Raw genomic sequence first — 22004 nt, 5'->3', positions numbered from 1 at the left:
TGTTGAAAAAAGATCAAGATGGAAGGCAAGAATAGATTTCATTCTGCGAAACAGACAGAGACGATTGAGGAGTTATTCATAATATTTATGTATATATATAGCGTTATCATGCGCAGGACGAAACCTCTTACCATCCATTTTGATATTTCTCGATTCAAAAAACAGACGGTTTCGTCAGTGTTTCCAGTTTAGGAGTGTGCAGTAAGCAATACTTATGTGATCGTAGTCCATATTACAGTTTAAGACTATATATTGCCTACATCAGAGATGATGAAAGATCTAGGAATATATTTCTATGTCCATGAAGCGAATCTACTCATTTCTGTATATATGACCGTATTATCCACTAATATAATTAGAATATCTGATCACGTGACCAATTGTGTTTACTTCTTATGACTCAACTCGTTGAATGAAGTACAGATCAGTTAGTTGGTTCAAAAACATTGATGTATTTTCTAAATATCTTATTTTATTTGCATTTTATCAGTATATAGTCTGTTTTAAGTACATATATATTCTATTAGAATGAGACGACATAAAGTTAATTGAAAATTAAAGGAACAATACATTCGTTGTGTATATATTTTCTAACCTCACATGAATTACTCTTGACAGTTAGACACGCTATGAACGAAGAATAAGTTCTACCATTAAATGTTAAAAATTGACTATTAGATATTGAAAAAATGAGTGATTCTGAGAACGAAAATTATGTTACTTTTGGAATCCCTCTTGAACCAATTGATGAAGGTTAGTAAAGATATTTTGGAAGATATAAAAATAAAATATTGATAGTACAGTATTTTATTTTCACATGCAATTATTGTAGATAATGTACCAAGGAAGAAACCAATGATGATTGAAGATCAATATGCATATGATGCACAAGGTAGACGTAGATTTCATGGTGCATTTACGGGTGGTTTCTCTGCTGGATACTTTAATACTGTTGGTACAAGAGATGGCTGGAGACCACAACGATTTAAATCTTCTAGAAGTAGCAAAGCTGGAAGTATTACTCAGCGTCCAGAAGATTTTATGGATGAGGAGGATACAAGTGAATTTGGAATTGCACCAACAGGGATTCGTGCTACAGAGGATTATATGGAATGTGGTCGAAGAGGCACAAAACGTGAGAGAATCACTCGTGACAGCAGTGGTCCTATTCCTGGTACTCCAGTATTGAAGGAGCTTTTGAAGCCAGTAAAGTAAGTGTTCCTTTGCTTTTTTTATATCATATTAATACCAATAATAAATGTTTGATATAATAGGGAAACAGTTGGTATTATGTTACTAAAGAAGATGGGGTGGAGACCAGGTCAGGGAGTAGGATCAAGACTTACAAAAAAGGAGAAAGCTAAAATTGAAAAAAGGAATGAGAAGCTAAAACATATGCAGCAAGGATCTAGGAAGGCAAGTTCAGAAAATAGCTCTGATGATTCAGAAGATGATTATCAGAATGTTACATTTGCACCTGATGACTATGAGCCATTTAGGTAAATTCAAAATGTTGTATATAATTTTGATAAGCAAAATAAGATACATATATTAACTTTGCTTCATTTCTACAGATGTAACCCAAAAGATAATTATTTTGGCATAGGATACAGTGGTTTAGATAGAAGAACCATATTGTCTGGACATGTAAATTTATTTGAAACTCCAGCATTTAGCATTCAGGATAAGAACAAAAAATTATCGATACATGGACAAGCATTTGGAGTTGGCGCATTCGAAGCCGATGATGAAGATATATACGAGAGAGAAGATATGTCACGTTACGACTTTTCCTTAGGTCCTGAACGGAAAATCAAAACAAGATGGTCTGAGGATAGTAGTTCGAGAAACTTAAGCTACAACTGTTTAGAAGGCTTTGTATTGGCAGAAAATAAATTAGAATTGAAAAAGGTTTTTCCACCTCCGGAATTGCCTAAGAATTTTGTACCAGTACATACAGTTAGGAAGAGCAGATTTTATCCTCCGATTGATAATGTTTCTCGTAGAACAGAGAATGGAAAGCGCAAAGATCTCACAGCCGCGGATAGAGCCAAAATATTGGAAGATACATGCAATGTGAAAAAGACATCCGAAACGCATTCAGATTTGGTACCATCAGTTGCTTCCAATATCATTTCAAAGACGTTAAATTTACGTTGGAAGCAACAAACGGAAGAAAAACAGAAAGAAGAAAATCTACAAGCTAAGGCAGCTGTATCGTGGATGGAAAAATTGAACGCACAAAGTTTTGTTAAAGGAGGTGTCGTTGGACCCAGTAAAAATTCTGATGGAAGTTTAAAAAGATTAGAAGAATTTAAAGATTCCTCCTTGACTTTTGAGGGACAAAGTAAATTGGATCAAGATGATTCTGTGAAGAATAGCAATGTGAAACCATATTTTTCTGATTCTGATAAACAAAGACGATTTGAACAATATTTACTTTTCGTAAAAGAAGGAGAGAAAAATAAGCTTGAAAGTATACAGCCATTATCTATGACAGAATGGGAAAGAGAACATGAACGAATTGAATTTGAACAAGCAGTAAAACTGGTTGGGCAACCAACAAATGAATATACTGGGAGTAAATTTACAAGTGCTTCTGATTCCACGAGTTCAAATATTTCTGCAAAATTTAGCCAGGAGGATGAAATGAAACAAGCTGTAAAAATGAAAATGTTCGGGAAATTAACTCGGGAGCGAATGGAATGGAAGCCAGCGAGCATAGTTTGTAAGAGATTCAATATTCCAGAGCCAAAAGTTGGTTGTGCTCAACCTGAGATGCAGAAAAGGTCAACAAGGTTTTCCATTTTCGATTCCTTTGATTGGAATAATTCTACGAAGTTTTTGCGAGCGTCGCAAGAAGTAAATGAAGCAAGTACATCGTCAAAAGACAAAAGCAGTATTGAAAATACAGGCCAAAACATTATTGACAATACAGAAAAAGGCGCTATTAACAATACGGATTCCAACATTAAAATGAGTAATAATATATCTTTTTATAATCATCAAATTTTCGAACCTGTGTCAGAGAAAATGAGAAATTTCGAAGTTTCTTATGAGAAAGTTTTTGGAAAAGAAGTTCCAGAAACGTCATCGACAATATTCGAAGACAAACAAAATCTGGACAATAACTTTGATTCAAATAGAATAACAGAGACTATAGATCAACAGAATAAAACTGAAGAAGATATCAATACTACAACGAAACCTACATCAAAAAGTAAATCAGAAGAGAAGAAGGATCTTTTTAAAGCAATTTTTTTAAGCAGTAGCGAGGAATCTGATTCCGAGCCAGATGAAAGCTTAGACAGTGAAGCCGTGAAGTCTGTTTTGATTGGTAAAGTTCCAAGCGAAGTAAATGTAAATAGAAACACCTCTCCACCTAGAGGAATTTTTGCAAAGGTGGATCTCGATAGCTTAGTTACTAATACAAAAAGTAGTATGCAATCAAATGAAACAACAAGTAAAGAAAAAGACATAAACATAGTAGATCCTGAATTAGGGATTGAACCCAAAGAAGATGATTCTAATTTCAATCCCACAGAGGCTCAATTATTATTGGATGTGTATGGACCTGCTCTTCCTTCGAGATTATTAAAATCTGAAAATGCAACCCCAGAAGCATCCAGTTCGCAAGCTTTGAAGCCTGTGTCTAGAAGTGTTGTAGTACCACAACTTAAAGTAGACTCTAAAGTTTCTGGTGTATGGGTGGAGAAAGTGAAGAAGTCTAAAAAGGAAAAGAAAAAGCACAAACACAGAGAACACAAAAGTTCGAAACATAAGCGGAAATCAAAGAAAGAAAAGCGTGGTTCGTGACGTAGGAAATAATTGGAATAGCGAAGGAATTACATGAAGAAGATGTCGATGGAGCAAATATATCCGTTGATTATTTATTGTACGTTTCATTTTATTTGCATCATAGTATGGTGCCTTGTATATATTTAATGAAGTATTTGAAAATGCTTGTGCAAATCTGATATTAAGAGAGTAAAGGGATGTCGATATGTACATACATGAATACATATATGTACATCCTTTTGTTGTGTTCTTTTTTTGTATATGTTCTAATACACACGAGTGAGCAAACCCTTATTTCTGTATTATTCGGTGTTCAGAATTATTTGTTGTCATTACAATTGAATAATAGTATAGTATCTATAATGACATATTTTCCTCGGAATTTATAATCGAATTATTTGTTCGACGTTGTAGAGTTTCTCGATGCTGGCCTACTATGATTCGTAGAACTTATCTTCTTCTCTACACTGAAAATATAAGAACATCGTTACGATTTTATTCAATTAAAATTTTCTACCACTGACTCCAATTTCAGAGTTAATTTCTCCCAAGTAATTCGTATATACATATATATGTACATATATTATTATAATTTATTATTTATTTACCTTTTTTAACATTCTAGAAATGATATTTTTAAAAATATGTTCGAACTTAAAGCTTTTCTATAATTCCATCAATTATTAACAATGCCCGTTTAAAATATAGTAGATTTTTCTCACTATTTAATTTTTTAATTTTTGTTTTAAATAGAAACATACCTGCTGCTTCTTGATCCTCTTTTGAACATGTCTGTTAATTTTTTCTTTAGATTTTTCTTTTCAGTCTTCTCATTGATGCTTGTTTCAGATCCCGATGTCTGCAACAATAAAAAAGGAAATAATTTTAAAGTTATTGGTATAATAGTCTCTTTTAAACAAATAATGGCGTTGTTTACTTACTTGAAGAGAAAGATCCATAGAAATATTTGGATCATCTACACTGGCTGATTTAGTCAATTTAGTTGTAATCTTTTTTATTATACCTTTACTATGCTTTTTTTCTCGCTCCAACATTTCGCTTTTAGTAGAACCGGTAGAGAGGCGACTATGTATTATAAGAAATTTAATTATTAGCTTGTTTTTTTCCTGATGTTCTTAGTCAATAAATATTCAAATTATGCATTAGGAAACAAACAAAATTGAGGGGATGATTATCGAATTACCTGTCAACACTGGAATCTCTCTGCAAACTTTGCGCTCGTCCTTCAGCGTCTGAACTTTCTAATGATTGCAAACTGGACATGTTGCTATCAGTGCCCCAAATGCGTGACTATACAATTATGAATGAATAAATGTTAATATCTTTTTAATATATCTATTATCGAAAACTTAACAGCATTAGAACTATAACATACTTCTTCATTTCGTACTGATGTCTGTTCTAAAGATAAACTCTTTCTCTTCAAACGTGGTTTCGAACGAGATGTTGTTATACCTTTCCCCGGGTCACTTTCCACGGATGTTGATCTATAAAATTGATTTACTGTATATGAGTATCTAGGTTTTCATTAAAGAAAACAAATGGTCACTGTTAGTAATAAATACCTCTTGCCAAGTTTCTTCAATCGTGTTGTATTTACTTCGTCCGCAGATTTCTTCGATTCTTTCAGTTCTTTTGCCACATCCATTAATTTTTTAACGGTATACTCTAATTTTTCTGTTCTCTCAATAAATTGGGAATTTGAACCTATTAATAAATTTGACATTATTGATTTAAAGATTGAAATATTTAATAATATTAATGATTACCTCTTATATCGCTTCTCGAATCCGACAGTGGCGATGATTCCCTAGATTTTGGTCCCTATATTACGAAAATAATTATTTATCATATTGATTTAGTTTACTTATTTTTTTTATTGAATTTGTAAATTTAATATACCTTTAATCGTCTTGGTGGAGTCGGTGTATAAGTATTTGCAGTTCCATTTTCTGCTATACCGTTCAATTCGGGGAAAAGTTTCATCAAGTCATTGACTTGTTGCATCAATACATTCAGATTTCGTAATTCAATCTGTTCTTGTTTACATTTCTTCAGTATTACATCTTTGAGTTCTTCTCTCTCCTTCTCGTGACGTTCCTTTTCGCGTCTCATTTTTTCGTTACTGGTCCTTAATTTTGCGTGAGCGTCCCTTAATTCGAGCAAATCGCATTGTAACTGAAAAAATTAATATTTTCAAACAACTCAGAATCGGAAGGAAACACAATGACAATACAAAATTTTATATTGGTCCTTTTATTTACCTCTAACAATTTCTTCTTGCTTTCTTCTTTCTCTTCATCGTACACCTTTTTCAATTGATCTTGCCGTCTCTTATTCTCCAGCCTTTCCTTGGAACGTTCTCTTTCAATCTACAAAAACATCATTTGTTTAGGCTCTTTATGTTAATAACATTAATTCTAGTTTAACATGTACTTCGAATAGAGTTTGTCGCAAATCCCTCGCCAGTGTAGCGGTCTCTTGCAATAATCTCTGATGCTCCTCTCTTTCTTTTTGCCACGCTAACTCCATACGAACTTTCAGTCCTGGAATCTTCGTTCTACCACTAGTGAGCACTTTCTCTTCTTCGAGCTAAAATTACAAGATAAAAATAAAAAGAAAAACGAATAGTGTGCAAATGTATTTTAAATCATCGATAAGTTACTGGAGAAAACATTTAAATACCTCGTTAATTCGCGACTGCAGTTCAGATACTTTAACATGACTCGCTGACTTTTCGGATACCAATTCAGCTTTCAATCTGGATGCTTCTAATCTCGCTTCAGAAAGCTCGTCTTCCAAGCTATTAATCTGCGTTTCTAGAACCAATTTACTGGCACCAGATACTTCCTCTTCCTAAAAAATGAGAAATGTTGTATAAATAAAAATGTAAGGATTACTTTTAAATTGAGTTAAAAGTAATCACTCTTGATGTAATATACAAATAGATCCAGGGAAGTGAGCGTAATGTTGGTGGGTAAAAAGAAAAAGATTAAAAATAACCAACCTCGTCAGATTTTCCAGAAGATGCGTTCGACTGTCTACCTCTAGCAGACTTTAATTCTGCGATAGTTTTTTGAGCACCTTCTAACATATGTTTATATGTATCGCGCTCGCGTTTGTACCTAGACAATTGATTTTGAATAGCTTGAATTTCATCGTTGATAGCAGTGATTCTATGCTCATAACGCATTTTGCATTGAGCTAAATCAGCTTTCTTCGCTTTCTCCATGTTTTCAAGGGCGTTTTTCAATTTTCGTATCTCCGACTCCAAAGCTGTTGTGTCTGGTGTCAGAGCTTGATGGATCTTTGATACTGCTTCATAGTCCTTCAGTTTGTCAGAAAGGTCGTCGTTCTGCAAAGTATATATTTTAAAACAAAACTTATTACATAATTTATGCTGTTAAACAAATATGTATAACTTAATTTTCTTACCGCTTTTCTTAAATCTTCTAATCGCGTTACTAATGTATTGTTTTCTTTTTTCAAATTGCTTATGTCATTATTCAAATCTGTTATCAATGCTTTGTTTGGCAGCTCACTCTCTCGTATACGATTCTGGAAATTTATATTAAAGATAATTTTTTATCTTTAATTAAAGAAAATTGTAGTATTCTTCAAAATAGATTTTAAAATCGCGGATATAATAGTTAATTATATTATTTTATACTCACTTCTAGAGCTGATCTCTCTGATCGCCATTCGCTTTCTTTTATTTTCATTGATTGTCGCATTGATTCCAATTCTCTACGAATACCTATCAGCTCTATATTTTGCTCTCGTAATTTGCTATATTTAGATATGATATAGAAATAATTAAAAATACTTTGTTTCATTGTAATTAACTAAGCGTATTACCCATTACCTATTAAGCGACTCATTATCCAAATCCAATTGCTTTTTCAAATTCGTCAATTCCTTGTATTTGTCATTCAGATTATCATATTCCAGTTGTCCTTTCTTGAGCTCGTTCTCCAAATCTAAAATATAGGCCACTGTTATCTTATGTAGACTTTTCTGATGTTTCTCGTGTCGCCATAGTGAAGTAACTTACTCAGAATCTTTTCATTGTACGTCTGCCTCAATTCATTCATCCGTTTCGTGTTCAATCCTGTTTTCTCCAATGCACTGATCTTCTTTTTCAAGGTAGCTACTTCACTCTCCTTTGATTCTTTCTCTTGATCGACTTGAGATAACAATTTTTCCTTTTCTTTCTTTAATTCCGAGACTTCCCTAGTCAGATCATTTATTTTCGTGGAATTGGAGGTTTTTGTGTTTTCTAATTCCTTCTTCAAGCGTTTTAACTCAGTATCGAGCTTAGTCTTTGTTTGTTCAACCTGCATTATAATATTATGTTAATATCTGTATTAATGGCGTTTTTAATTATTTAATTAATGTAATTTTTATCTAAAAAGGTAGTTACTGATGTCATTGATTGTTTCATTTTCGATTCTCGTTCCGTATATCCTGACAAATCATCTTGTAGCTTCTTCGATTTATCTTTTTCCAAAAGCAATTCTTTCTTCAGATCGTTTATCGTTTTCTCCAACTTTGCACCTTCGTTCTCTGATGTCTTGGCTGTTTCTATACAAAAGTTGGAAAAAAGAAAAAAGATTAATTAAGAAAATAATTGTTATTGATAGAAAAATTCAGTATTTTATTTATGATAACTTTTTTACCTAGATCCTTTTTCAATTGTACAGTTTCGTTATACACTTTAAGTTTCTCTGCGGATAGAGAGAGAAGCTTCGATTTTAGCTTCTCTTTTTCCTCGAGCAGTGCTGTCTTCTCCTGGTCCCATGTCTTCCTTTCGTTTTCTCTCAATGTCACTGCCTCCTCCAATTTCTTTTTTGCTAAAGTATTTCATACCAGAATAGATTTACTACAAGTGACTTATTCAATACGTTAATACGAACACGTTAATAGGAAAAGTATGTTTAAAATAATCGAAATACTTACTGTTTTGCAAATCCATATTTTTTTCCTCGACTTTAGTACTGAATTTCTTCTTTTCTTTCTCATCTAACAACTCTTTCATAACAGAATCGAGCTTTTCCTTAAGTAATTCATGCTCCTTTGAGAGTTTGTCGTATTTCCCGTGGTTATCCTTGATTTTCATGTCCTGAATGTCCACCTCTTTGCCATCAGAAATATTCGTGAAGACAGTCATCATATCTCCTAAAGAATACAATTCGTTTATTTAATATTATGATTAAGATGGTGAATTAAGATAAATTTTTCTTCGCTTATTTATATTTTATCTCTAGATTATAGATCATTATACAAGTAGTGTTTTAGTTTAGAATGAACCTATTTCTTTTTCCATCTCTTCCACCATCTTCTTCAATTGTACTTTAGTTGTAAATTCAGTCGCCTTTTTCAGAGGCCTACTTTGGAATTCTCCTTTAACCTTTTGCAACGTTTCTTCAACTTTCTTCACCTAAAATAAAATATTTTTATTACTAATTTCTCATTTGAGCTTTATACGGAAACTTGCCTCTTCGTATTTCTTTTCCAGAGTAGCTTTCTCAGTTTCTAGTTCTTCCACCTTCCGCTCAACTTTCCTCAGTTTAAACGATAAGATTCGACAATTCTTATTCGACTGTTCCAAACTTTTTCGCAAACGAACGTGCTCGTCCGCTTGCTCATCCCTTAACAACACGAAATACTATTCTTAAGAGTCTCGACGAAATTTCTATCCAAAGACTATAGTATATTGGAACCGGATAAAATCGATTCAATAAAAAATTCCCAAAATGATTACTAGACCGCAGATGTTAATGCAAATTTATATATTTTTTTAAAATATAATTAAAGAAATAAAACCTAAATAGAGATTTGTTTCACCCTATAAATATTATAATCAGTATCTTTCTTTGGATATTTTCCATCTATTTTTTAATATTATAGGCATTCAGTACGTTCCATTACCTAAATTGGTCGATATCATCATATACAAATTTCAAATTTTAAGACAAGTCTAAATATTTTCAAAAACGATACTCTAGATATTCTAAAGAATATTCAAGTTATTGTATTCAGAAGTTTCAGGATATTTAATTTTCATTTATATAATTTCCAAATAATTTAGATAATTTATTCCATCTATAGGTAATTATTCATATTCTTTTATAGATTATCCAGTTCCGTGAAGTTCAGTAGCGTGTTATAATTACCTGAGTTAATTGGTCACGTATACATTTAATCAAACGGAAGCCGAAATGCCATTCAGGGTGGGCGTAAGCAGGAGGAAGCGTACGCGTGATAAGTGTACAAAAATCGAAAGGGTTCGACGACAGTATAACGTTCCACATTACTGCTGTCTATGTTAAAAATGCTATTTCATTATACATATATCTCGTTCCTTTGCTCTTAAGATTCATTACATGGGTCTCGCGTTTATTCGCGAACGGTCAAAAATAAAATGTGGTCAAATATGTATTCATTTTACCAAGCAATGAAACGTCCACGTTCGATCCAGCTTTTGGCGAAAAACAGTGCCGTTCTTGTGTTGGAATCTTCCGTCCAAATTGACGTCCTGCAACAATTCAGATAGCTCATTTTGCTAAACATTTTTGGGCTGTGTGTCCTTTCTTCGTAGACATTACGTGGTAGAGGCGACAGCTTTAATTAGATATCTCCTTTATTTTGTATCTTTTGCTTAAGCGTTCCTCCTGAGTGCGAATCATGAAAAAAATTCGATTTACTTTTCTGACCATTTCATTTGATATCTTATCTGTTTTAGATCATTTCTTTCAAACGATTATTCCAATTTAGAATGTTTCTTTGTTTTATCTGCTTCTGGTTCCAGCTGCAGTAAGTGGAAATCCACTGTTTTCGAGCCCCTTCAAGATATTTTCATTTCTGAACACGGTTTCGTGTTTCTTCCAAGTTGATAAACTTTTTCTTTGTTTTTTTCTATGACACGATAATATTGTACGAAAATATCTCGTGTCGTATCGTGCCAATATTGGTCGCGTTTATTAATACAAACAGACATATATGTTATTGATAAACACGAAAAGGATCACAGGTGGGCGAGTCGTAATTCGCTGTTGTGATCAATCAACTTCTGTACTGATTAGTTAATCAATTCGAATCCAAACAAATCAGTTAGTAAAATGCAGTGGAATCTTTATTTTCCTATACACGATGATCATTTTATACTTCAAATATCTATTCTTCGTTTCATAATTATTTAATTTATTTGTTTTTTTTTCATTAAAATGTTACAAAGATTGCACTACGCATGAAATTACAGGGCGTTAAATCGAATTTTTTTTGCTTGAGAATTTCTCTTGAAAGCTTATAAAACTTTACTTCAGTGGTACATACAATAAAAATAATTAAATTATAAACATTTACTTTGATAGTATACAGGTTTGAAACATAGTTTTAAACAATAAAAAGAGAATTATTATGAACTGAAAAAGAAGCCACGGTAAACATGCACATAGAAAAAATGTACTTAAATTTAAAGATAAGAAAATGTAAAATTACCTAAACGTATCTTGCAGTTCGTATATCTCTTCCTCCAATTGCCGTATTTCTTTCTTCATATCTTCGTTGTCATCCATCAAACTCTCGCATAAATTCTCTGCTGCCTTCAATTTCGAACGTAGCTCATCCTTTTCCCGGTCTCGTTCTCCTCTAAACGTTTTCGAGTTCACTTCTTTCTCCAGGTCCCTTATCTTGGTCAATAAACTGTTCTTTTCTTGCGTAAGCGCTGAATATTATTAATATTATTATCATTTCTCAAGTAATTGAATTATCCAGAATTGAAAGTCCATAGATTAAACTAGCAGTGGAGAAAATAATTAACAATAATTTACTGTTTACTATAGCAAAAACACTTCCAAATTGTAAATTTCAAATTGTTAAATATTAGTTTTTATTATATTAGCAAATTTCTAAAAGCATTTCTAAAAATTTCTCCATTTCTTATCATAAATTTTGTAAAAATTTATATTTTCTAATTTTTATATATTAATTTATTCATTTTTCATGGGTAATACCTTCATTCTTCTTCTGTAATTTCTGTACTTCATTCGGTGCAGCTTTACTCGATATGGTTTCCATAGTTGCTAATCGCCTCATCAGGATCTCGCTCTTTTCCTTTTCCGCCCTCTCGCATCGCGCTTGCAATTCTCTTACTTGTAGCCTTAACTGTTCTACCTCGCTCTAACGATAATAAAATTCCACCGTTATTCCTTTAATTTTCACACACACGTGTGAATAATTATCAATCTTATCTACAGCACTAATCGTAAGATTATTATTGCTACAAGCGTACTACATATATGTATATAAACCGATTAGTAAGAAAGATTAGAAACGAAATGAAGAATGCTGTTATGGTTACTTTTTCCGTCCATTCTTCGCTTGCCATTCGTCGTTCTCCATTTTTTTCGCTGCTTTTCGAAGAACCAGTCTTCGACTTCTTCACCTGAATAGAAAAAGCAATGTACAACAAGGAAATTCAATTTTTCCATGTACGATTATTAACTTTCGTGAAACACTAAAAGGTAAACATAGTCAGATTAAGTGATAACCATCGTGAGAATTGATAGCAGTAAAAAGAAAGTTGTTTACGTGGTGTAATCACGTGTATACATTTTGATGAACGTTCCATTCAATGAGCAAAGTTATTGAGATCTTCTTGAGAAGCTCAAGTGTGGTTAAATTTGCTGTCGTAAATGTACAACGTACACACATATACAAATAATTGAAAACATTCCAGCAGTTTGATTGCAAGTTGAACGAAAATGGTTCTGTTAAAAAGCTCCAAATTTTTATTTATATGTATATCGTTAGTTTGGTAGAAAAATGATATAAATTAAAGAAAAGGAAATTTCTCAGGAAATTGCTTTGTAGGGTTTCTAATAAAATATTATTTAACAGTATCGCTTATTCAAGAGGGAGTTAAAATAATCCTATCTTGAATTTTGACATTGTTATTGTTATATATTACAAGTTTTGTAATGAAGAACCTATTTGTAGATTAAATTTTTATAAATGTTTCAAAAGTGAAGATATTTCACTCTTTTCTAGCAAGTCGACAACGTAGTTACACATAAATGATTATTATAGACTGATAACAAAATGGAACAGTCATTTAACTAGGTTAATTGATTTTTAAAGCTTAAACGCATAAATATTTAGGAATAAATATTCAATTGAAACCAAATTAGCTCTTATTCATATATGTATACATATACATTAACAAATCCCAGTAATAACAAGATAAAAGTTACAACATTGCGATAAGCAACATTTAAAACTCACAAAATCTCACAGCGATCGAAAATTTACCTGGATTATGAACTCGACGTCATTTTCTGAGGCGCTCTCATTGCTGTTATCTATAACCTCCTTAATTTGTAACTTGGTTGGCCTCCTATCTGCAAATAACGGGATGAATTTGACAACAAAGAAAAACACGCTTATCGATAATCTTGATAAAAAGCAATATTTATTATATGTAAGTACCTTCCAATCTCTCTTCGTTGTCGATAGCAGAAAGATCCATGAGCGAAGTCCAACCAGCTGCTGCGTACGATGACTCTGAGCTTGCTCTAAAATCATCTTTTGCCAAATTTGTCGCTGAAGACCAACCACGTCTTCCATTCTCGGCAGATCTACGACACAAGTGTTATTGTAAACATTTGATATAACCTCAAATTAAAAATTCCTATGAATCAAATTCGACGATTTTATCGCAATTTGTAATTGATTCAATACAGATCAACTTTTATCTGAAATATTTTTGTGTTACATTATCAGAAGTGTTTAGAGAGCATTACTGCACACTGTTTTTCGTTGAATATTCTCAGTTCCACAACTGTTATCTTAAATACTATATTTTTATAATAATTATATAACTATTGTACAATAGCGTTTGTTTGTCGTATGGTTTTCATTTACTTGCCGTGCTCTTATATCAAACATTAGTTAAAATTATGAGGTGAAAAATTTAACCGAATAAAGGTAATAAAGTCGTGCACGTAAATTTAGATGAAACTTTGGATAAAATTTCAGATTAATTGGATCATGAAACGACAGAACAAATGTTGGATCAGAGTCCTTTAAACTGTAAAAGCCTTTGGCTGGAGCTAAAATCCACCATGAAATAGTTATGGGTTTTATATCCCAGAATCATATCGAAAGACCAGCTCAGACTATTTCGGTATTTTGAGCCTGGAGTCATTATATTTTCGGACCTTTCCTTGGTGATTCTGGTTAGTTTCTCGAATTCCGATAGAAGATAGTTTCGGTGTATCTTAAGATCCTATTATTTTAACTGTCGAAGCCCCACGATTTTAAGATTACGTCTGCTCGTAATTTGTAAAGTATAGGATATAGCTAAGCTTCATGCTATTATGATTATAGTTACCATCGCATCTTCATCTATATCATTGCATATCATTGCATACTCATCTAAAAAAGACTCAATTTTTAATACATATGCTGCTAAAATTTACTCCTTTTAGATGAATTGATAATAACATCTATGTTAGTTATAGGGAACGTAAAAAAAGTAAAAAAAAGTGGGACTCGTTTACTTTTCCAAAATCTAAAATTTGAAGTTTGACAAAAAGTTGAAATCTATTACGAAATAATTTCAATTTGAATTTCACCAAATTTAGTGTTCTTCGCGTTCTTTCTTTTTTTTCGTATGCAACGTTTTACGAAATTGCAATTGAAATATCTTTTAAATTAATCATTTTTCGACCCAAGTACTTCAATATCTTTTCGTGAAAAAGTGCGTCGAATGGTTTATAAAAAATTCTAGTGTTAAAGAAGGAGTGCAATTGCATCTGCGAAAAAACTAGTTAGCACGGTAGAGAATGTTAAACAGTGCAAAATTTTCCTTTGCGATTTTCCTTTAACTTTACTTCAGAGTCAGAGTTATGATCTGTCCTAGTTGCTAGAAACACCCTGTACATATTATATGTATAATCATTCTGTGATCCTATAATTACGGGTTAACGAATACAAATGAAATTAAAATCAGCCTGTTATAACCTCCGACTTTTGATACGTCCATAATCACAAGTTCAGTGAATGGTTTCAACAATTATTTCCTCTTTCTATGCTTATTTTTGTTTCTTATTTTCCATATGTTGCGCATATGTATATACTACGAATAAATTTCGCTAAATGACTTTTCGCCTTCTGGGATAAGTGCTGAGTCAGTCCTTTCGCCACGAAGTTCGCCACTTTCCTCACTCCGTGACCAGATTTTTCTAAACCATTCTTACTACTCTATACTATACGCGCACCACATGACGTCAGATCATCGGTTGTGGGTGCATTCCTGCAAACTCCGAACTCTGAACTCCGAAATTATAACATTCGCAGCTCCTAGAGCTCTCTCAAATCTATATATCCACTCCTTAAAACTATGTACAGGTAGTGCGAGGTCTGCAACACAGACCCATGAGACTACCTCCGGGCGGGCCAGTGATTGTCGGCTTTTTGACGAAATGTGTAGCTCCAGCTCCGGTTCCTGCAAGGTAGAAGCAATGTCTTGTACTATCACTGTCTGTATTTACATAGCTGAAGTTGCACCTTTGATCTCGCCAAAAAGCCGACAACCATTGGCATTGGCTCGTCCAGAGGCAACCTCGTGGATCTGCCTCGTAGCCCTCGCATTGTCTGTAGTCTGCACATAGCTCTATAATCGAGCTTGTCGCCAAGTCACCCTCTTGAGAGACCTTGACACGTACAGTCGCTTTTTTAGAGTGATCTAACGCTACATATATGCGTGCGCGCGCGCGCGCGTGTGTGTGTGTATTTTAAACGAGTAGAATTTTTCCCTTATTATATCATGTAGTCATTTGAATGAATTGTAAGAGGCTTGTGTAATTTTTGATATACTCAAATTATGATTTTGCAAATGGAGTTATATCTTTAGTTATACAATTACCAGAATATAGTAACTAAGTTAAAAGGTTTGTATTCAATGCGATTTTCGGTAATAAGCTGCCGCCATCTTGAATTTCGATGGTGTTTTAATATGTTGTTGACGGCATAATTCTGAATAAGCTTTTGTAGTATATATAACTGTCATTTGATCTTAATTTCCAAGATATTTGCAAAAAACTATCGGTACCACTACATTAAATTCTACCTCCAATTGTGCGTCCATGACAGCGTAAGCGCTAGTATTGTTTGCCGCTTACTTCACAGTTAAACTTCACACATACAATGACGCCTAAGTCAAACTTAATTCTTATCATTTGTTTATAGTTTATATATGTTTGGGTCAAGTGTCATTTTATCTGTGAAGTTTATCTGTAAACCAATGGCCGACAACCAATGCACTTACGCTGTCACGGACGCACAATTAGAGGTAGAATTCAATGTAGTGGTACCAACAGATTTTTTGCAACTACATATCTCGAAAACTAAAAGAGACCAATGGTAACATACAAAAGAAAAAGTTCTTTATGTTGATTTCTTTTATTTCATTCATTTATGGAAAATGGGATTTCATTTATGTAAAATGTTGATTTCTCTAATATATTAAAAAATCATCAGAATCCAAAATGGTGGCAGCTTTCTAAATAATTATTTAACAAATTTACGTTTCTATAGAATATTTTATGTACATATTTTAATACATGTTATATGTTGTAATATGTATTCCAGGTTTAATCATTTACATTACACATATATTACCATATATTATCATTATTTATATGCACATATTTTTACATCAACTACTTGCACTCTTGCATAAATACATAAACATCTGCAATACTAATCACTTACCGGCCTGAAGATTGCTCGTACGATAAACTAGGTGACGACGATGTGATATCCTTCAAGCTATCTTTCTTGCCTCCGTGCTCCTTGTAATCTCTAAACATGTTTTTATTATGATTATTCAAGCCTTTTTAGCCAGATCTAATATCTTTTCTTCCTACTCTTTAACTGCAGTGACTACGAAAAGTATTTGCACCATTCTATTTAGATATTAATTAATTAGATCTAAGTATATTAAATTTTGTATTATTTAACCACCTTCATACTACAAAAATTTGGTATTATGAAGATAAAATTTAGTAAAAAAACTGCTTCATTGGAAAATAAGACTATGTGCAAATATTTCTTGTTGCCATTGTATATACATAACTTTTACAATGATAGAAATAGGCGACTAAATAATACCTGAAGCATCTTTTGCAACGGGTTGGCCATCGCACTTGTGGATGGAAACCAAGTGGACAGAGGGGATCTCCTTTCTTCGAGGAATACATGTGGTGCATTCTACATGTGAAAACGAGAAATATGAATCGTTACGAAACACAATGCAAGTGATCTTCTCAAATATAAACGTATACTTCCGGATAAGAAACACATGGCACAGAACTGAAAAATTTTATTGAATAACAAGCAGAAATATGAAAATATATTTCATTAACTTAACAATTAGTTTTTAATATATCACTATATAGTTCTGAAATGAAAACAAATATTTTTCCCATAATAAATAATACCCAATTTGGTCTTCCCATAATACCCAATTGTGGTCCACACCATTGCATTTTTACCCATTTGTAGACAACTTGCAAATTTCTCTTCCGTCTGTAAATCATGATACTAATACATACTTCCATCTATTTGAACCATCAATTAATCTTTTCTCGTCAGTGAAAATAATATTTCTCCAGTTTTCAATTTATTTTAAATGCTTTGCGACAAATCCCAGCCTTTGCTTCCTACGAACATCTGTTAAATGAAAAAACGAATAGTATAAAGTATATTCACTTGATCAACCAATAAATACAAGCACATACAGTACGTATTGCGGAGAAAAATGCTTATTACAACAAAATAATGCCGCGGCCGCACCGCACAGTCGGGTCATCCGACCTAGATATGATAGAAAATTGTCGAGGTAAGCCAGTAAGAGCAGTTTATAAAAATATACAATTCAAATAAAAAAAAATTCAATTTCAAAAGCTATTCAAATCGTCATCAAAAAGAATGACAGCAGTTGTAAAAAATAAAGGAAGTTCCACGAAATATTAACATGACAATATCTTTAATGAATCTGAGTAAATTTTCCTTTTTCTGCAGCATGTGCTATCATTTTGTCCGACTGTATTCTTGTCAATTTTCACTTCAGAACTATATAGTGGTATTAATATTAGGTCGTTCGAAAAGTTTCTTTCGTTTTATAAGAAAATAATGAATGCACAACATTTTCCGTTTTATATTATTTTATCGAATTATGTATGATCAATTTTATTCTATCAAAATAAGGATCACAACGTTCGACGGATTAAGTTTCATGTTTGTATGAAGATGCATCATTGTAAAAGACTGGTCTGTAAAAGAAAAGACACATATATATTCGGACAACCTAATAAAAACTAACTTTTAAGTTAATAAAATATATCTGTGTATTTCTGCTTGTTATTCAATAAAATTTTTCGAATTTGTGCTATATGCTATTTGTTTGTCCGGAAGTGTACTTAGTAGCTTTCTATTATACAATAGGTAAATATCGTAGATGTTTGGCATGTCATACTTCTAGTCGCGTGCAGTGCAACACATAGGTTAAATCGACACTTAGACACGACGTCAGTTTACATGATGCGAGATAACGCGATGCATGCTTGTAGAAGTGGTTTTTCGATAGAACAAGAATATTTTCGCTCGTCCAGGGAGACGTTACGGTTGACGGTTAGTAGGGAGCGTTCGGAACGATTCCAAGTTTTTCAATAGTATGATAATTCGAATCACTTTAAAGATGATTCTTATAATTCTTGAAACTTTTAAGTTGGAGATCTTGGTAGATGTTGAATATTGGAACTTAGTGTAGTAGTTATAAGAAGTATTTACACGCTGGTTAATTAGACCAATTACATATATTAAATTTGCATCCTTTAATAGTACATGCTTTTATATGACAATAAACACTTAATACTATGAAAGTGGATGTAGAACCTGATTAAAAATAAGGATCTGTGCAAATACTTTTTGTAACTTCTATAGATCTTTAAGATTTTGATAAATCTTGAAACTCTCAATACATTTCAAAGCTTGATGATTATTCAGTTTATGGTTATATGTATACTATAAAATATCGAATACCTCTAAACTCTCAAAACATTGAAACCTATCAAATCTATCAAGATTTAACCAAACTTTAAATATTCAAGACCTATTAAGATCTTTAAGAGAGTTAAATATAAAATCTGTTCAAAGTGATTCAAATTTTTCGCCACATGTACGTCTACATATATCCGAAACGGTTTAAAGCTCCAGAGTGCATAGCTAGTTGCAAATGTAGCTCATTACACATAAATAACCGATGAATTTGTACTCTGGTATCGTGCTGTTTGTAAATAAGAAAATAAATCATTAGTGTCGAGGTGTCAACATATACATATGACATACACACACACACATATATGTATATATGAAGTATTAGATTTTGTGTACTAATAGTATAGATAAATAATTTGCTTTTCATTTATTTTAATCATATTTAATACACGTTGCCAGCCATAAATATTGGGACAGGTACATTCATTGAAGGATTTTAACACATTTTACTTTACTCAGTATTTTAAATTATTGATAAATAATAGATTTATAATAAGATACATAAAAGATAAAAACAGTGAAAAACATATAATTTGTATTAAATATCAGTTAATGTTTTAATATTCATGACCGACAGTACAAGTGTAAGACAGCGAGTAGAAAACAAGAACGGTGACATGTGATTCATCACAGGGATCCTGATAAACTGTGTCGTACCACCATAAACGAGTTACGTGAGAAATATACGAGGTTGGTAATCGGAAATCTCGACGATTTCCAGCAGAGCATATCTCGCAAAAGCGTCACATGGGGCGCAGATATATTTCGATGTGCCTTTCACAATTCTAACAGGTATAAAGGCTTGCTCAACGAACAATCGATATTGACGCTAGCAGAATTTACCTAAAAATAAAACCTTGAATTAATATAATAAGAGAATAAGAGTTTCGTAAGCAGTGAAGACGAGACTTAAGGTGAGGCTTGGTTTTCGACGAATCGCGAAATACTTGGCAAGGGATAAATGAAATTCAGCTCGAAACTATGTTTTATAGATCAAATAGTTATAATGTACGTTTAGGAAACCTTGATGGAATCTACAGCCTGTGTGTCGACGCGGTTCCAAATTGTCTTTCATCCATCAACGGTGCCATTATTTGTCCGATTTCTAATAATAAATTTGTGGAAAAAATAAATAAATACTTCTATAAATCTAAATGTGAATATTTATGCATTTAAAGAACATTGAAAAGTAAAAGATTTACTTTATAGAATGCACGTAATATGAAGAAATATTGGGCTGTTTGGAAAATTCATAGTGTTTTTACTAGTTAATTTATTCTCTTGTATTCTGTATATTATATTAGAAAAAATAATGGGTAAAGTATTTAATAGTAGTGATGAAAAATTATAAAAATATATGGTGCAAGTATTGTTTATCGATGTACTAATTTCATAAATATGCAATATCTTCAACTTGTTAATAAATTTAAATAAATTTCGCTACGAACTTCCAAAAGATCCAATATATAAAATATTCAAAGTGAAGCACATGTTATGATAGTAGACAAAATATATCTATTCAGGTTTCAGTTCTTTAATTATTTGGATAAAAGTACGGATTTGCATAAACGTCTGCAGTCTATTAATCAATATGGAATGTGCAATCTCGTTACTCTTTTATGTTCACTCGGTATCAAATTTTTCGATTTCGATATTATTTAGTATACATTTGGCTTAAATGAAAATATATTATCAACGTCTAACAGATTTTTTGTCATAAACAATCTTAATCATTGGATTAAAACAAGTTTGCATCGCTTTATTATATATGCTGGGGTTTTCATACAATCGATATATCCAATTAAGAAACATCGATCCAATAAGATCTTCGTATTACAATCATTGAACCCACACCGAATCGATGTTCTTCTCCCCAAAAAACTTCACGCTTCTAACAGTTTATGTTTCCGAATTCCATAACAAAAATCGCTAATTGTATTTTAACGCATAGAATACGATTTTTAAACTTACTTTCTTTCCAAACAAATATTTTCTATGGAAGGAGCCTCTGCTGAATCAATATGTAGTTCCAGTTCTTAAAAACTTTAATCCGACTTTGAATCGCATTCCATAAAATACTCCTCTTATTCAAACAATCGAACACACACAAGATTTCTCTCTTTCTCCCGATTTCGAACTCGATTTGATCTTATGCAATTTCATATCGATCAGCGTGTAAGTACTTACTTGATCGATGTTCACCCAAATGCAGCAGGCGGGTGGAATTAAATTTGTCCTAGGCGTCGTTAAAAATGCTCGAGCGCATTTTTCATGAGTACATCTTTCATTTCGAGGATACAAAATACGAGGAAACCCTCTAGTCTCATATTAAACGAATATAATAAACGAACAACATAAGTATAATTGTAATCTTGTAACCGATCACTAGGCGTAACGAGTGCACTTGTTCAAAGCGTTTCTCTATTTTTTAACATTCACGGTTCGTTTACATGTTTCGACGTTTTTCACTGACGCACTGATTTCTTCTTTTCCCTTATTTTTGTTCTCTAGGTAGTTGCGACGATCACAACGTCGATAGACGTCACTAATACCACTGACACGGTGCTGCTATTACGAGGGTTAGGCCGTTACTCGCTTCGGACTCGCACGTATGATAATTTGGATCACTGCCAAAATGTATATTTATCTCTAGCTATAAATATATTGCGCTTCTTTACGAGTATTTTGCGCACACATACGCGTACGCGTGGGGTTAAAGGTATCTACAGAAGCAATACCGCATCTGGCCAGTTAACAAGGGAGGATTTCTATACCTGTATTCTCTTACACAATTAACCCTGCTACGTTCTTTTGGTTATGATCGATCTAATCGTATTTTTTAATATACTCTGCAGTTTTAGAAAAATATGAAAGAAATGTTATTAGTACCCTACATATGTAATGTATGCCAATAACTAGATTGTGGATTTTTATGCATTTATGTGAAATTTAAAGATACAAGAATGGACAGAATGTATATAATATATATATAACTTCATATTCATTATAATTTGTAGGAAACGAATCTCTATTTAAATTCTATTTCTTTAAAGTTGTATTAT

The 22004-nt window shown here is 32.5% G+C and overlaps 2 protein-coding genes across 8 annotated transcripts; one reads left to right on the top strand and one right to left on the bottom strand.

Annotated features, from left to right (window-relative positions):
- Positions 1-310: 310 nt before the first annotated feature.
- Positions 311-4296, top strand: LOC117236228 (G patch domain-containing protein 1 homolog). The gene is made up of 4 exons (XM_033498980.1): positions 311-753; positions 833-1211; positions 1275-1499; positions 1575-4296. The coding sequence occupies exons 1-4, from the start codon at positions 690-692 to the stop codon at positions 3814-3816; spliced, it is 2910 nt and encodes a 969-aa protein (XP_033354871.1). The 5' UTR covers positions 311-689; the 3' UTR covers positions 3817-4296.
- On the bottom strand, positions 4101-21458 carry LOC117236227 (trichohyalin-like). Of its 7 annotated transcripts, none has more exons than XM_033498972.1 (31): positions 21130-21458; positions 19600-19785; positions 16996-17094; positions 16597-16686; positions 13309-13457; positions 13132-13220; positions 12182-12265; positions 11835-12000; positions 11320-11545; positions 10271-10357; positions 9317-9470; positions 9130-9259; positions 8779-8997; positions 8499-8672; positions 8243-8403; positions 7874-8156; positions 7685-7814; positions 7494-7608; positions 7255-7377; positions 6827-7174; positions 6505-6675; positions 6256-6411; positions 6084-6191; positions 5722-5997; positions 5589-5643; positions 5385-5526; positions 5195-5306; positions 5003-5109; positions 4740-4884; positions 4560-4657; positions 4101-4265 (listed from the first exon to the last, which is right to left on the bottom strand). In XM_033498972.1, exons 3-31 carry the CDS (start codon positions 17091-17093, stop codon positions 4193-4195), a joined length of 4269 nt encoding a protein of 1422 aa, XP_033354863.1. In that variant the 5' UTR covers position 17094; positions 19600-19785; positions 21130-21458; the 3' UTR covers positions 4101-4192. The 7 variants fall into 7 exon arrangements, with proteins under 7 accessions (XP_033354863.1, XP_033354865.1, XP_033354869.1 ...); XM_033498974.1 differs by having other exon boundaries at positions 7685-7799; XM_033498978.1 differs by lacking the exon at positions 10271-10357 and having other exon boundaries at positions 7685-7799.
- Positions 21459-22004: the final 546 nt, after the last annotated feature.

Source organism: Bombus vosnesenskii, unplaced genomic scaffold (genome assembly GCF_011952255.1).
Source record: "Bombus vosnesenskii isolate JDL3184/JDL3185 unplaced genomic scaffold, Bvos_JDL3184-5_v1.1 scf7180000013340, whole genome shotgun sequence".
NCBI lineage: Eukaryota > Metazoa > Arthropoda > Insecta > Hymenoptera > Apidae > Bombus > Bombus vosnesenskii.
The sequence above is the reverse complement of the archived record's forward strand: the minus strand, read 5'-3'. Positions and strand labels throughout refer to the sequence as shown.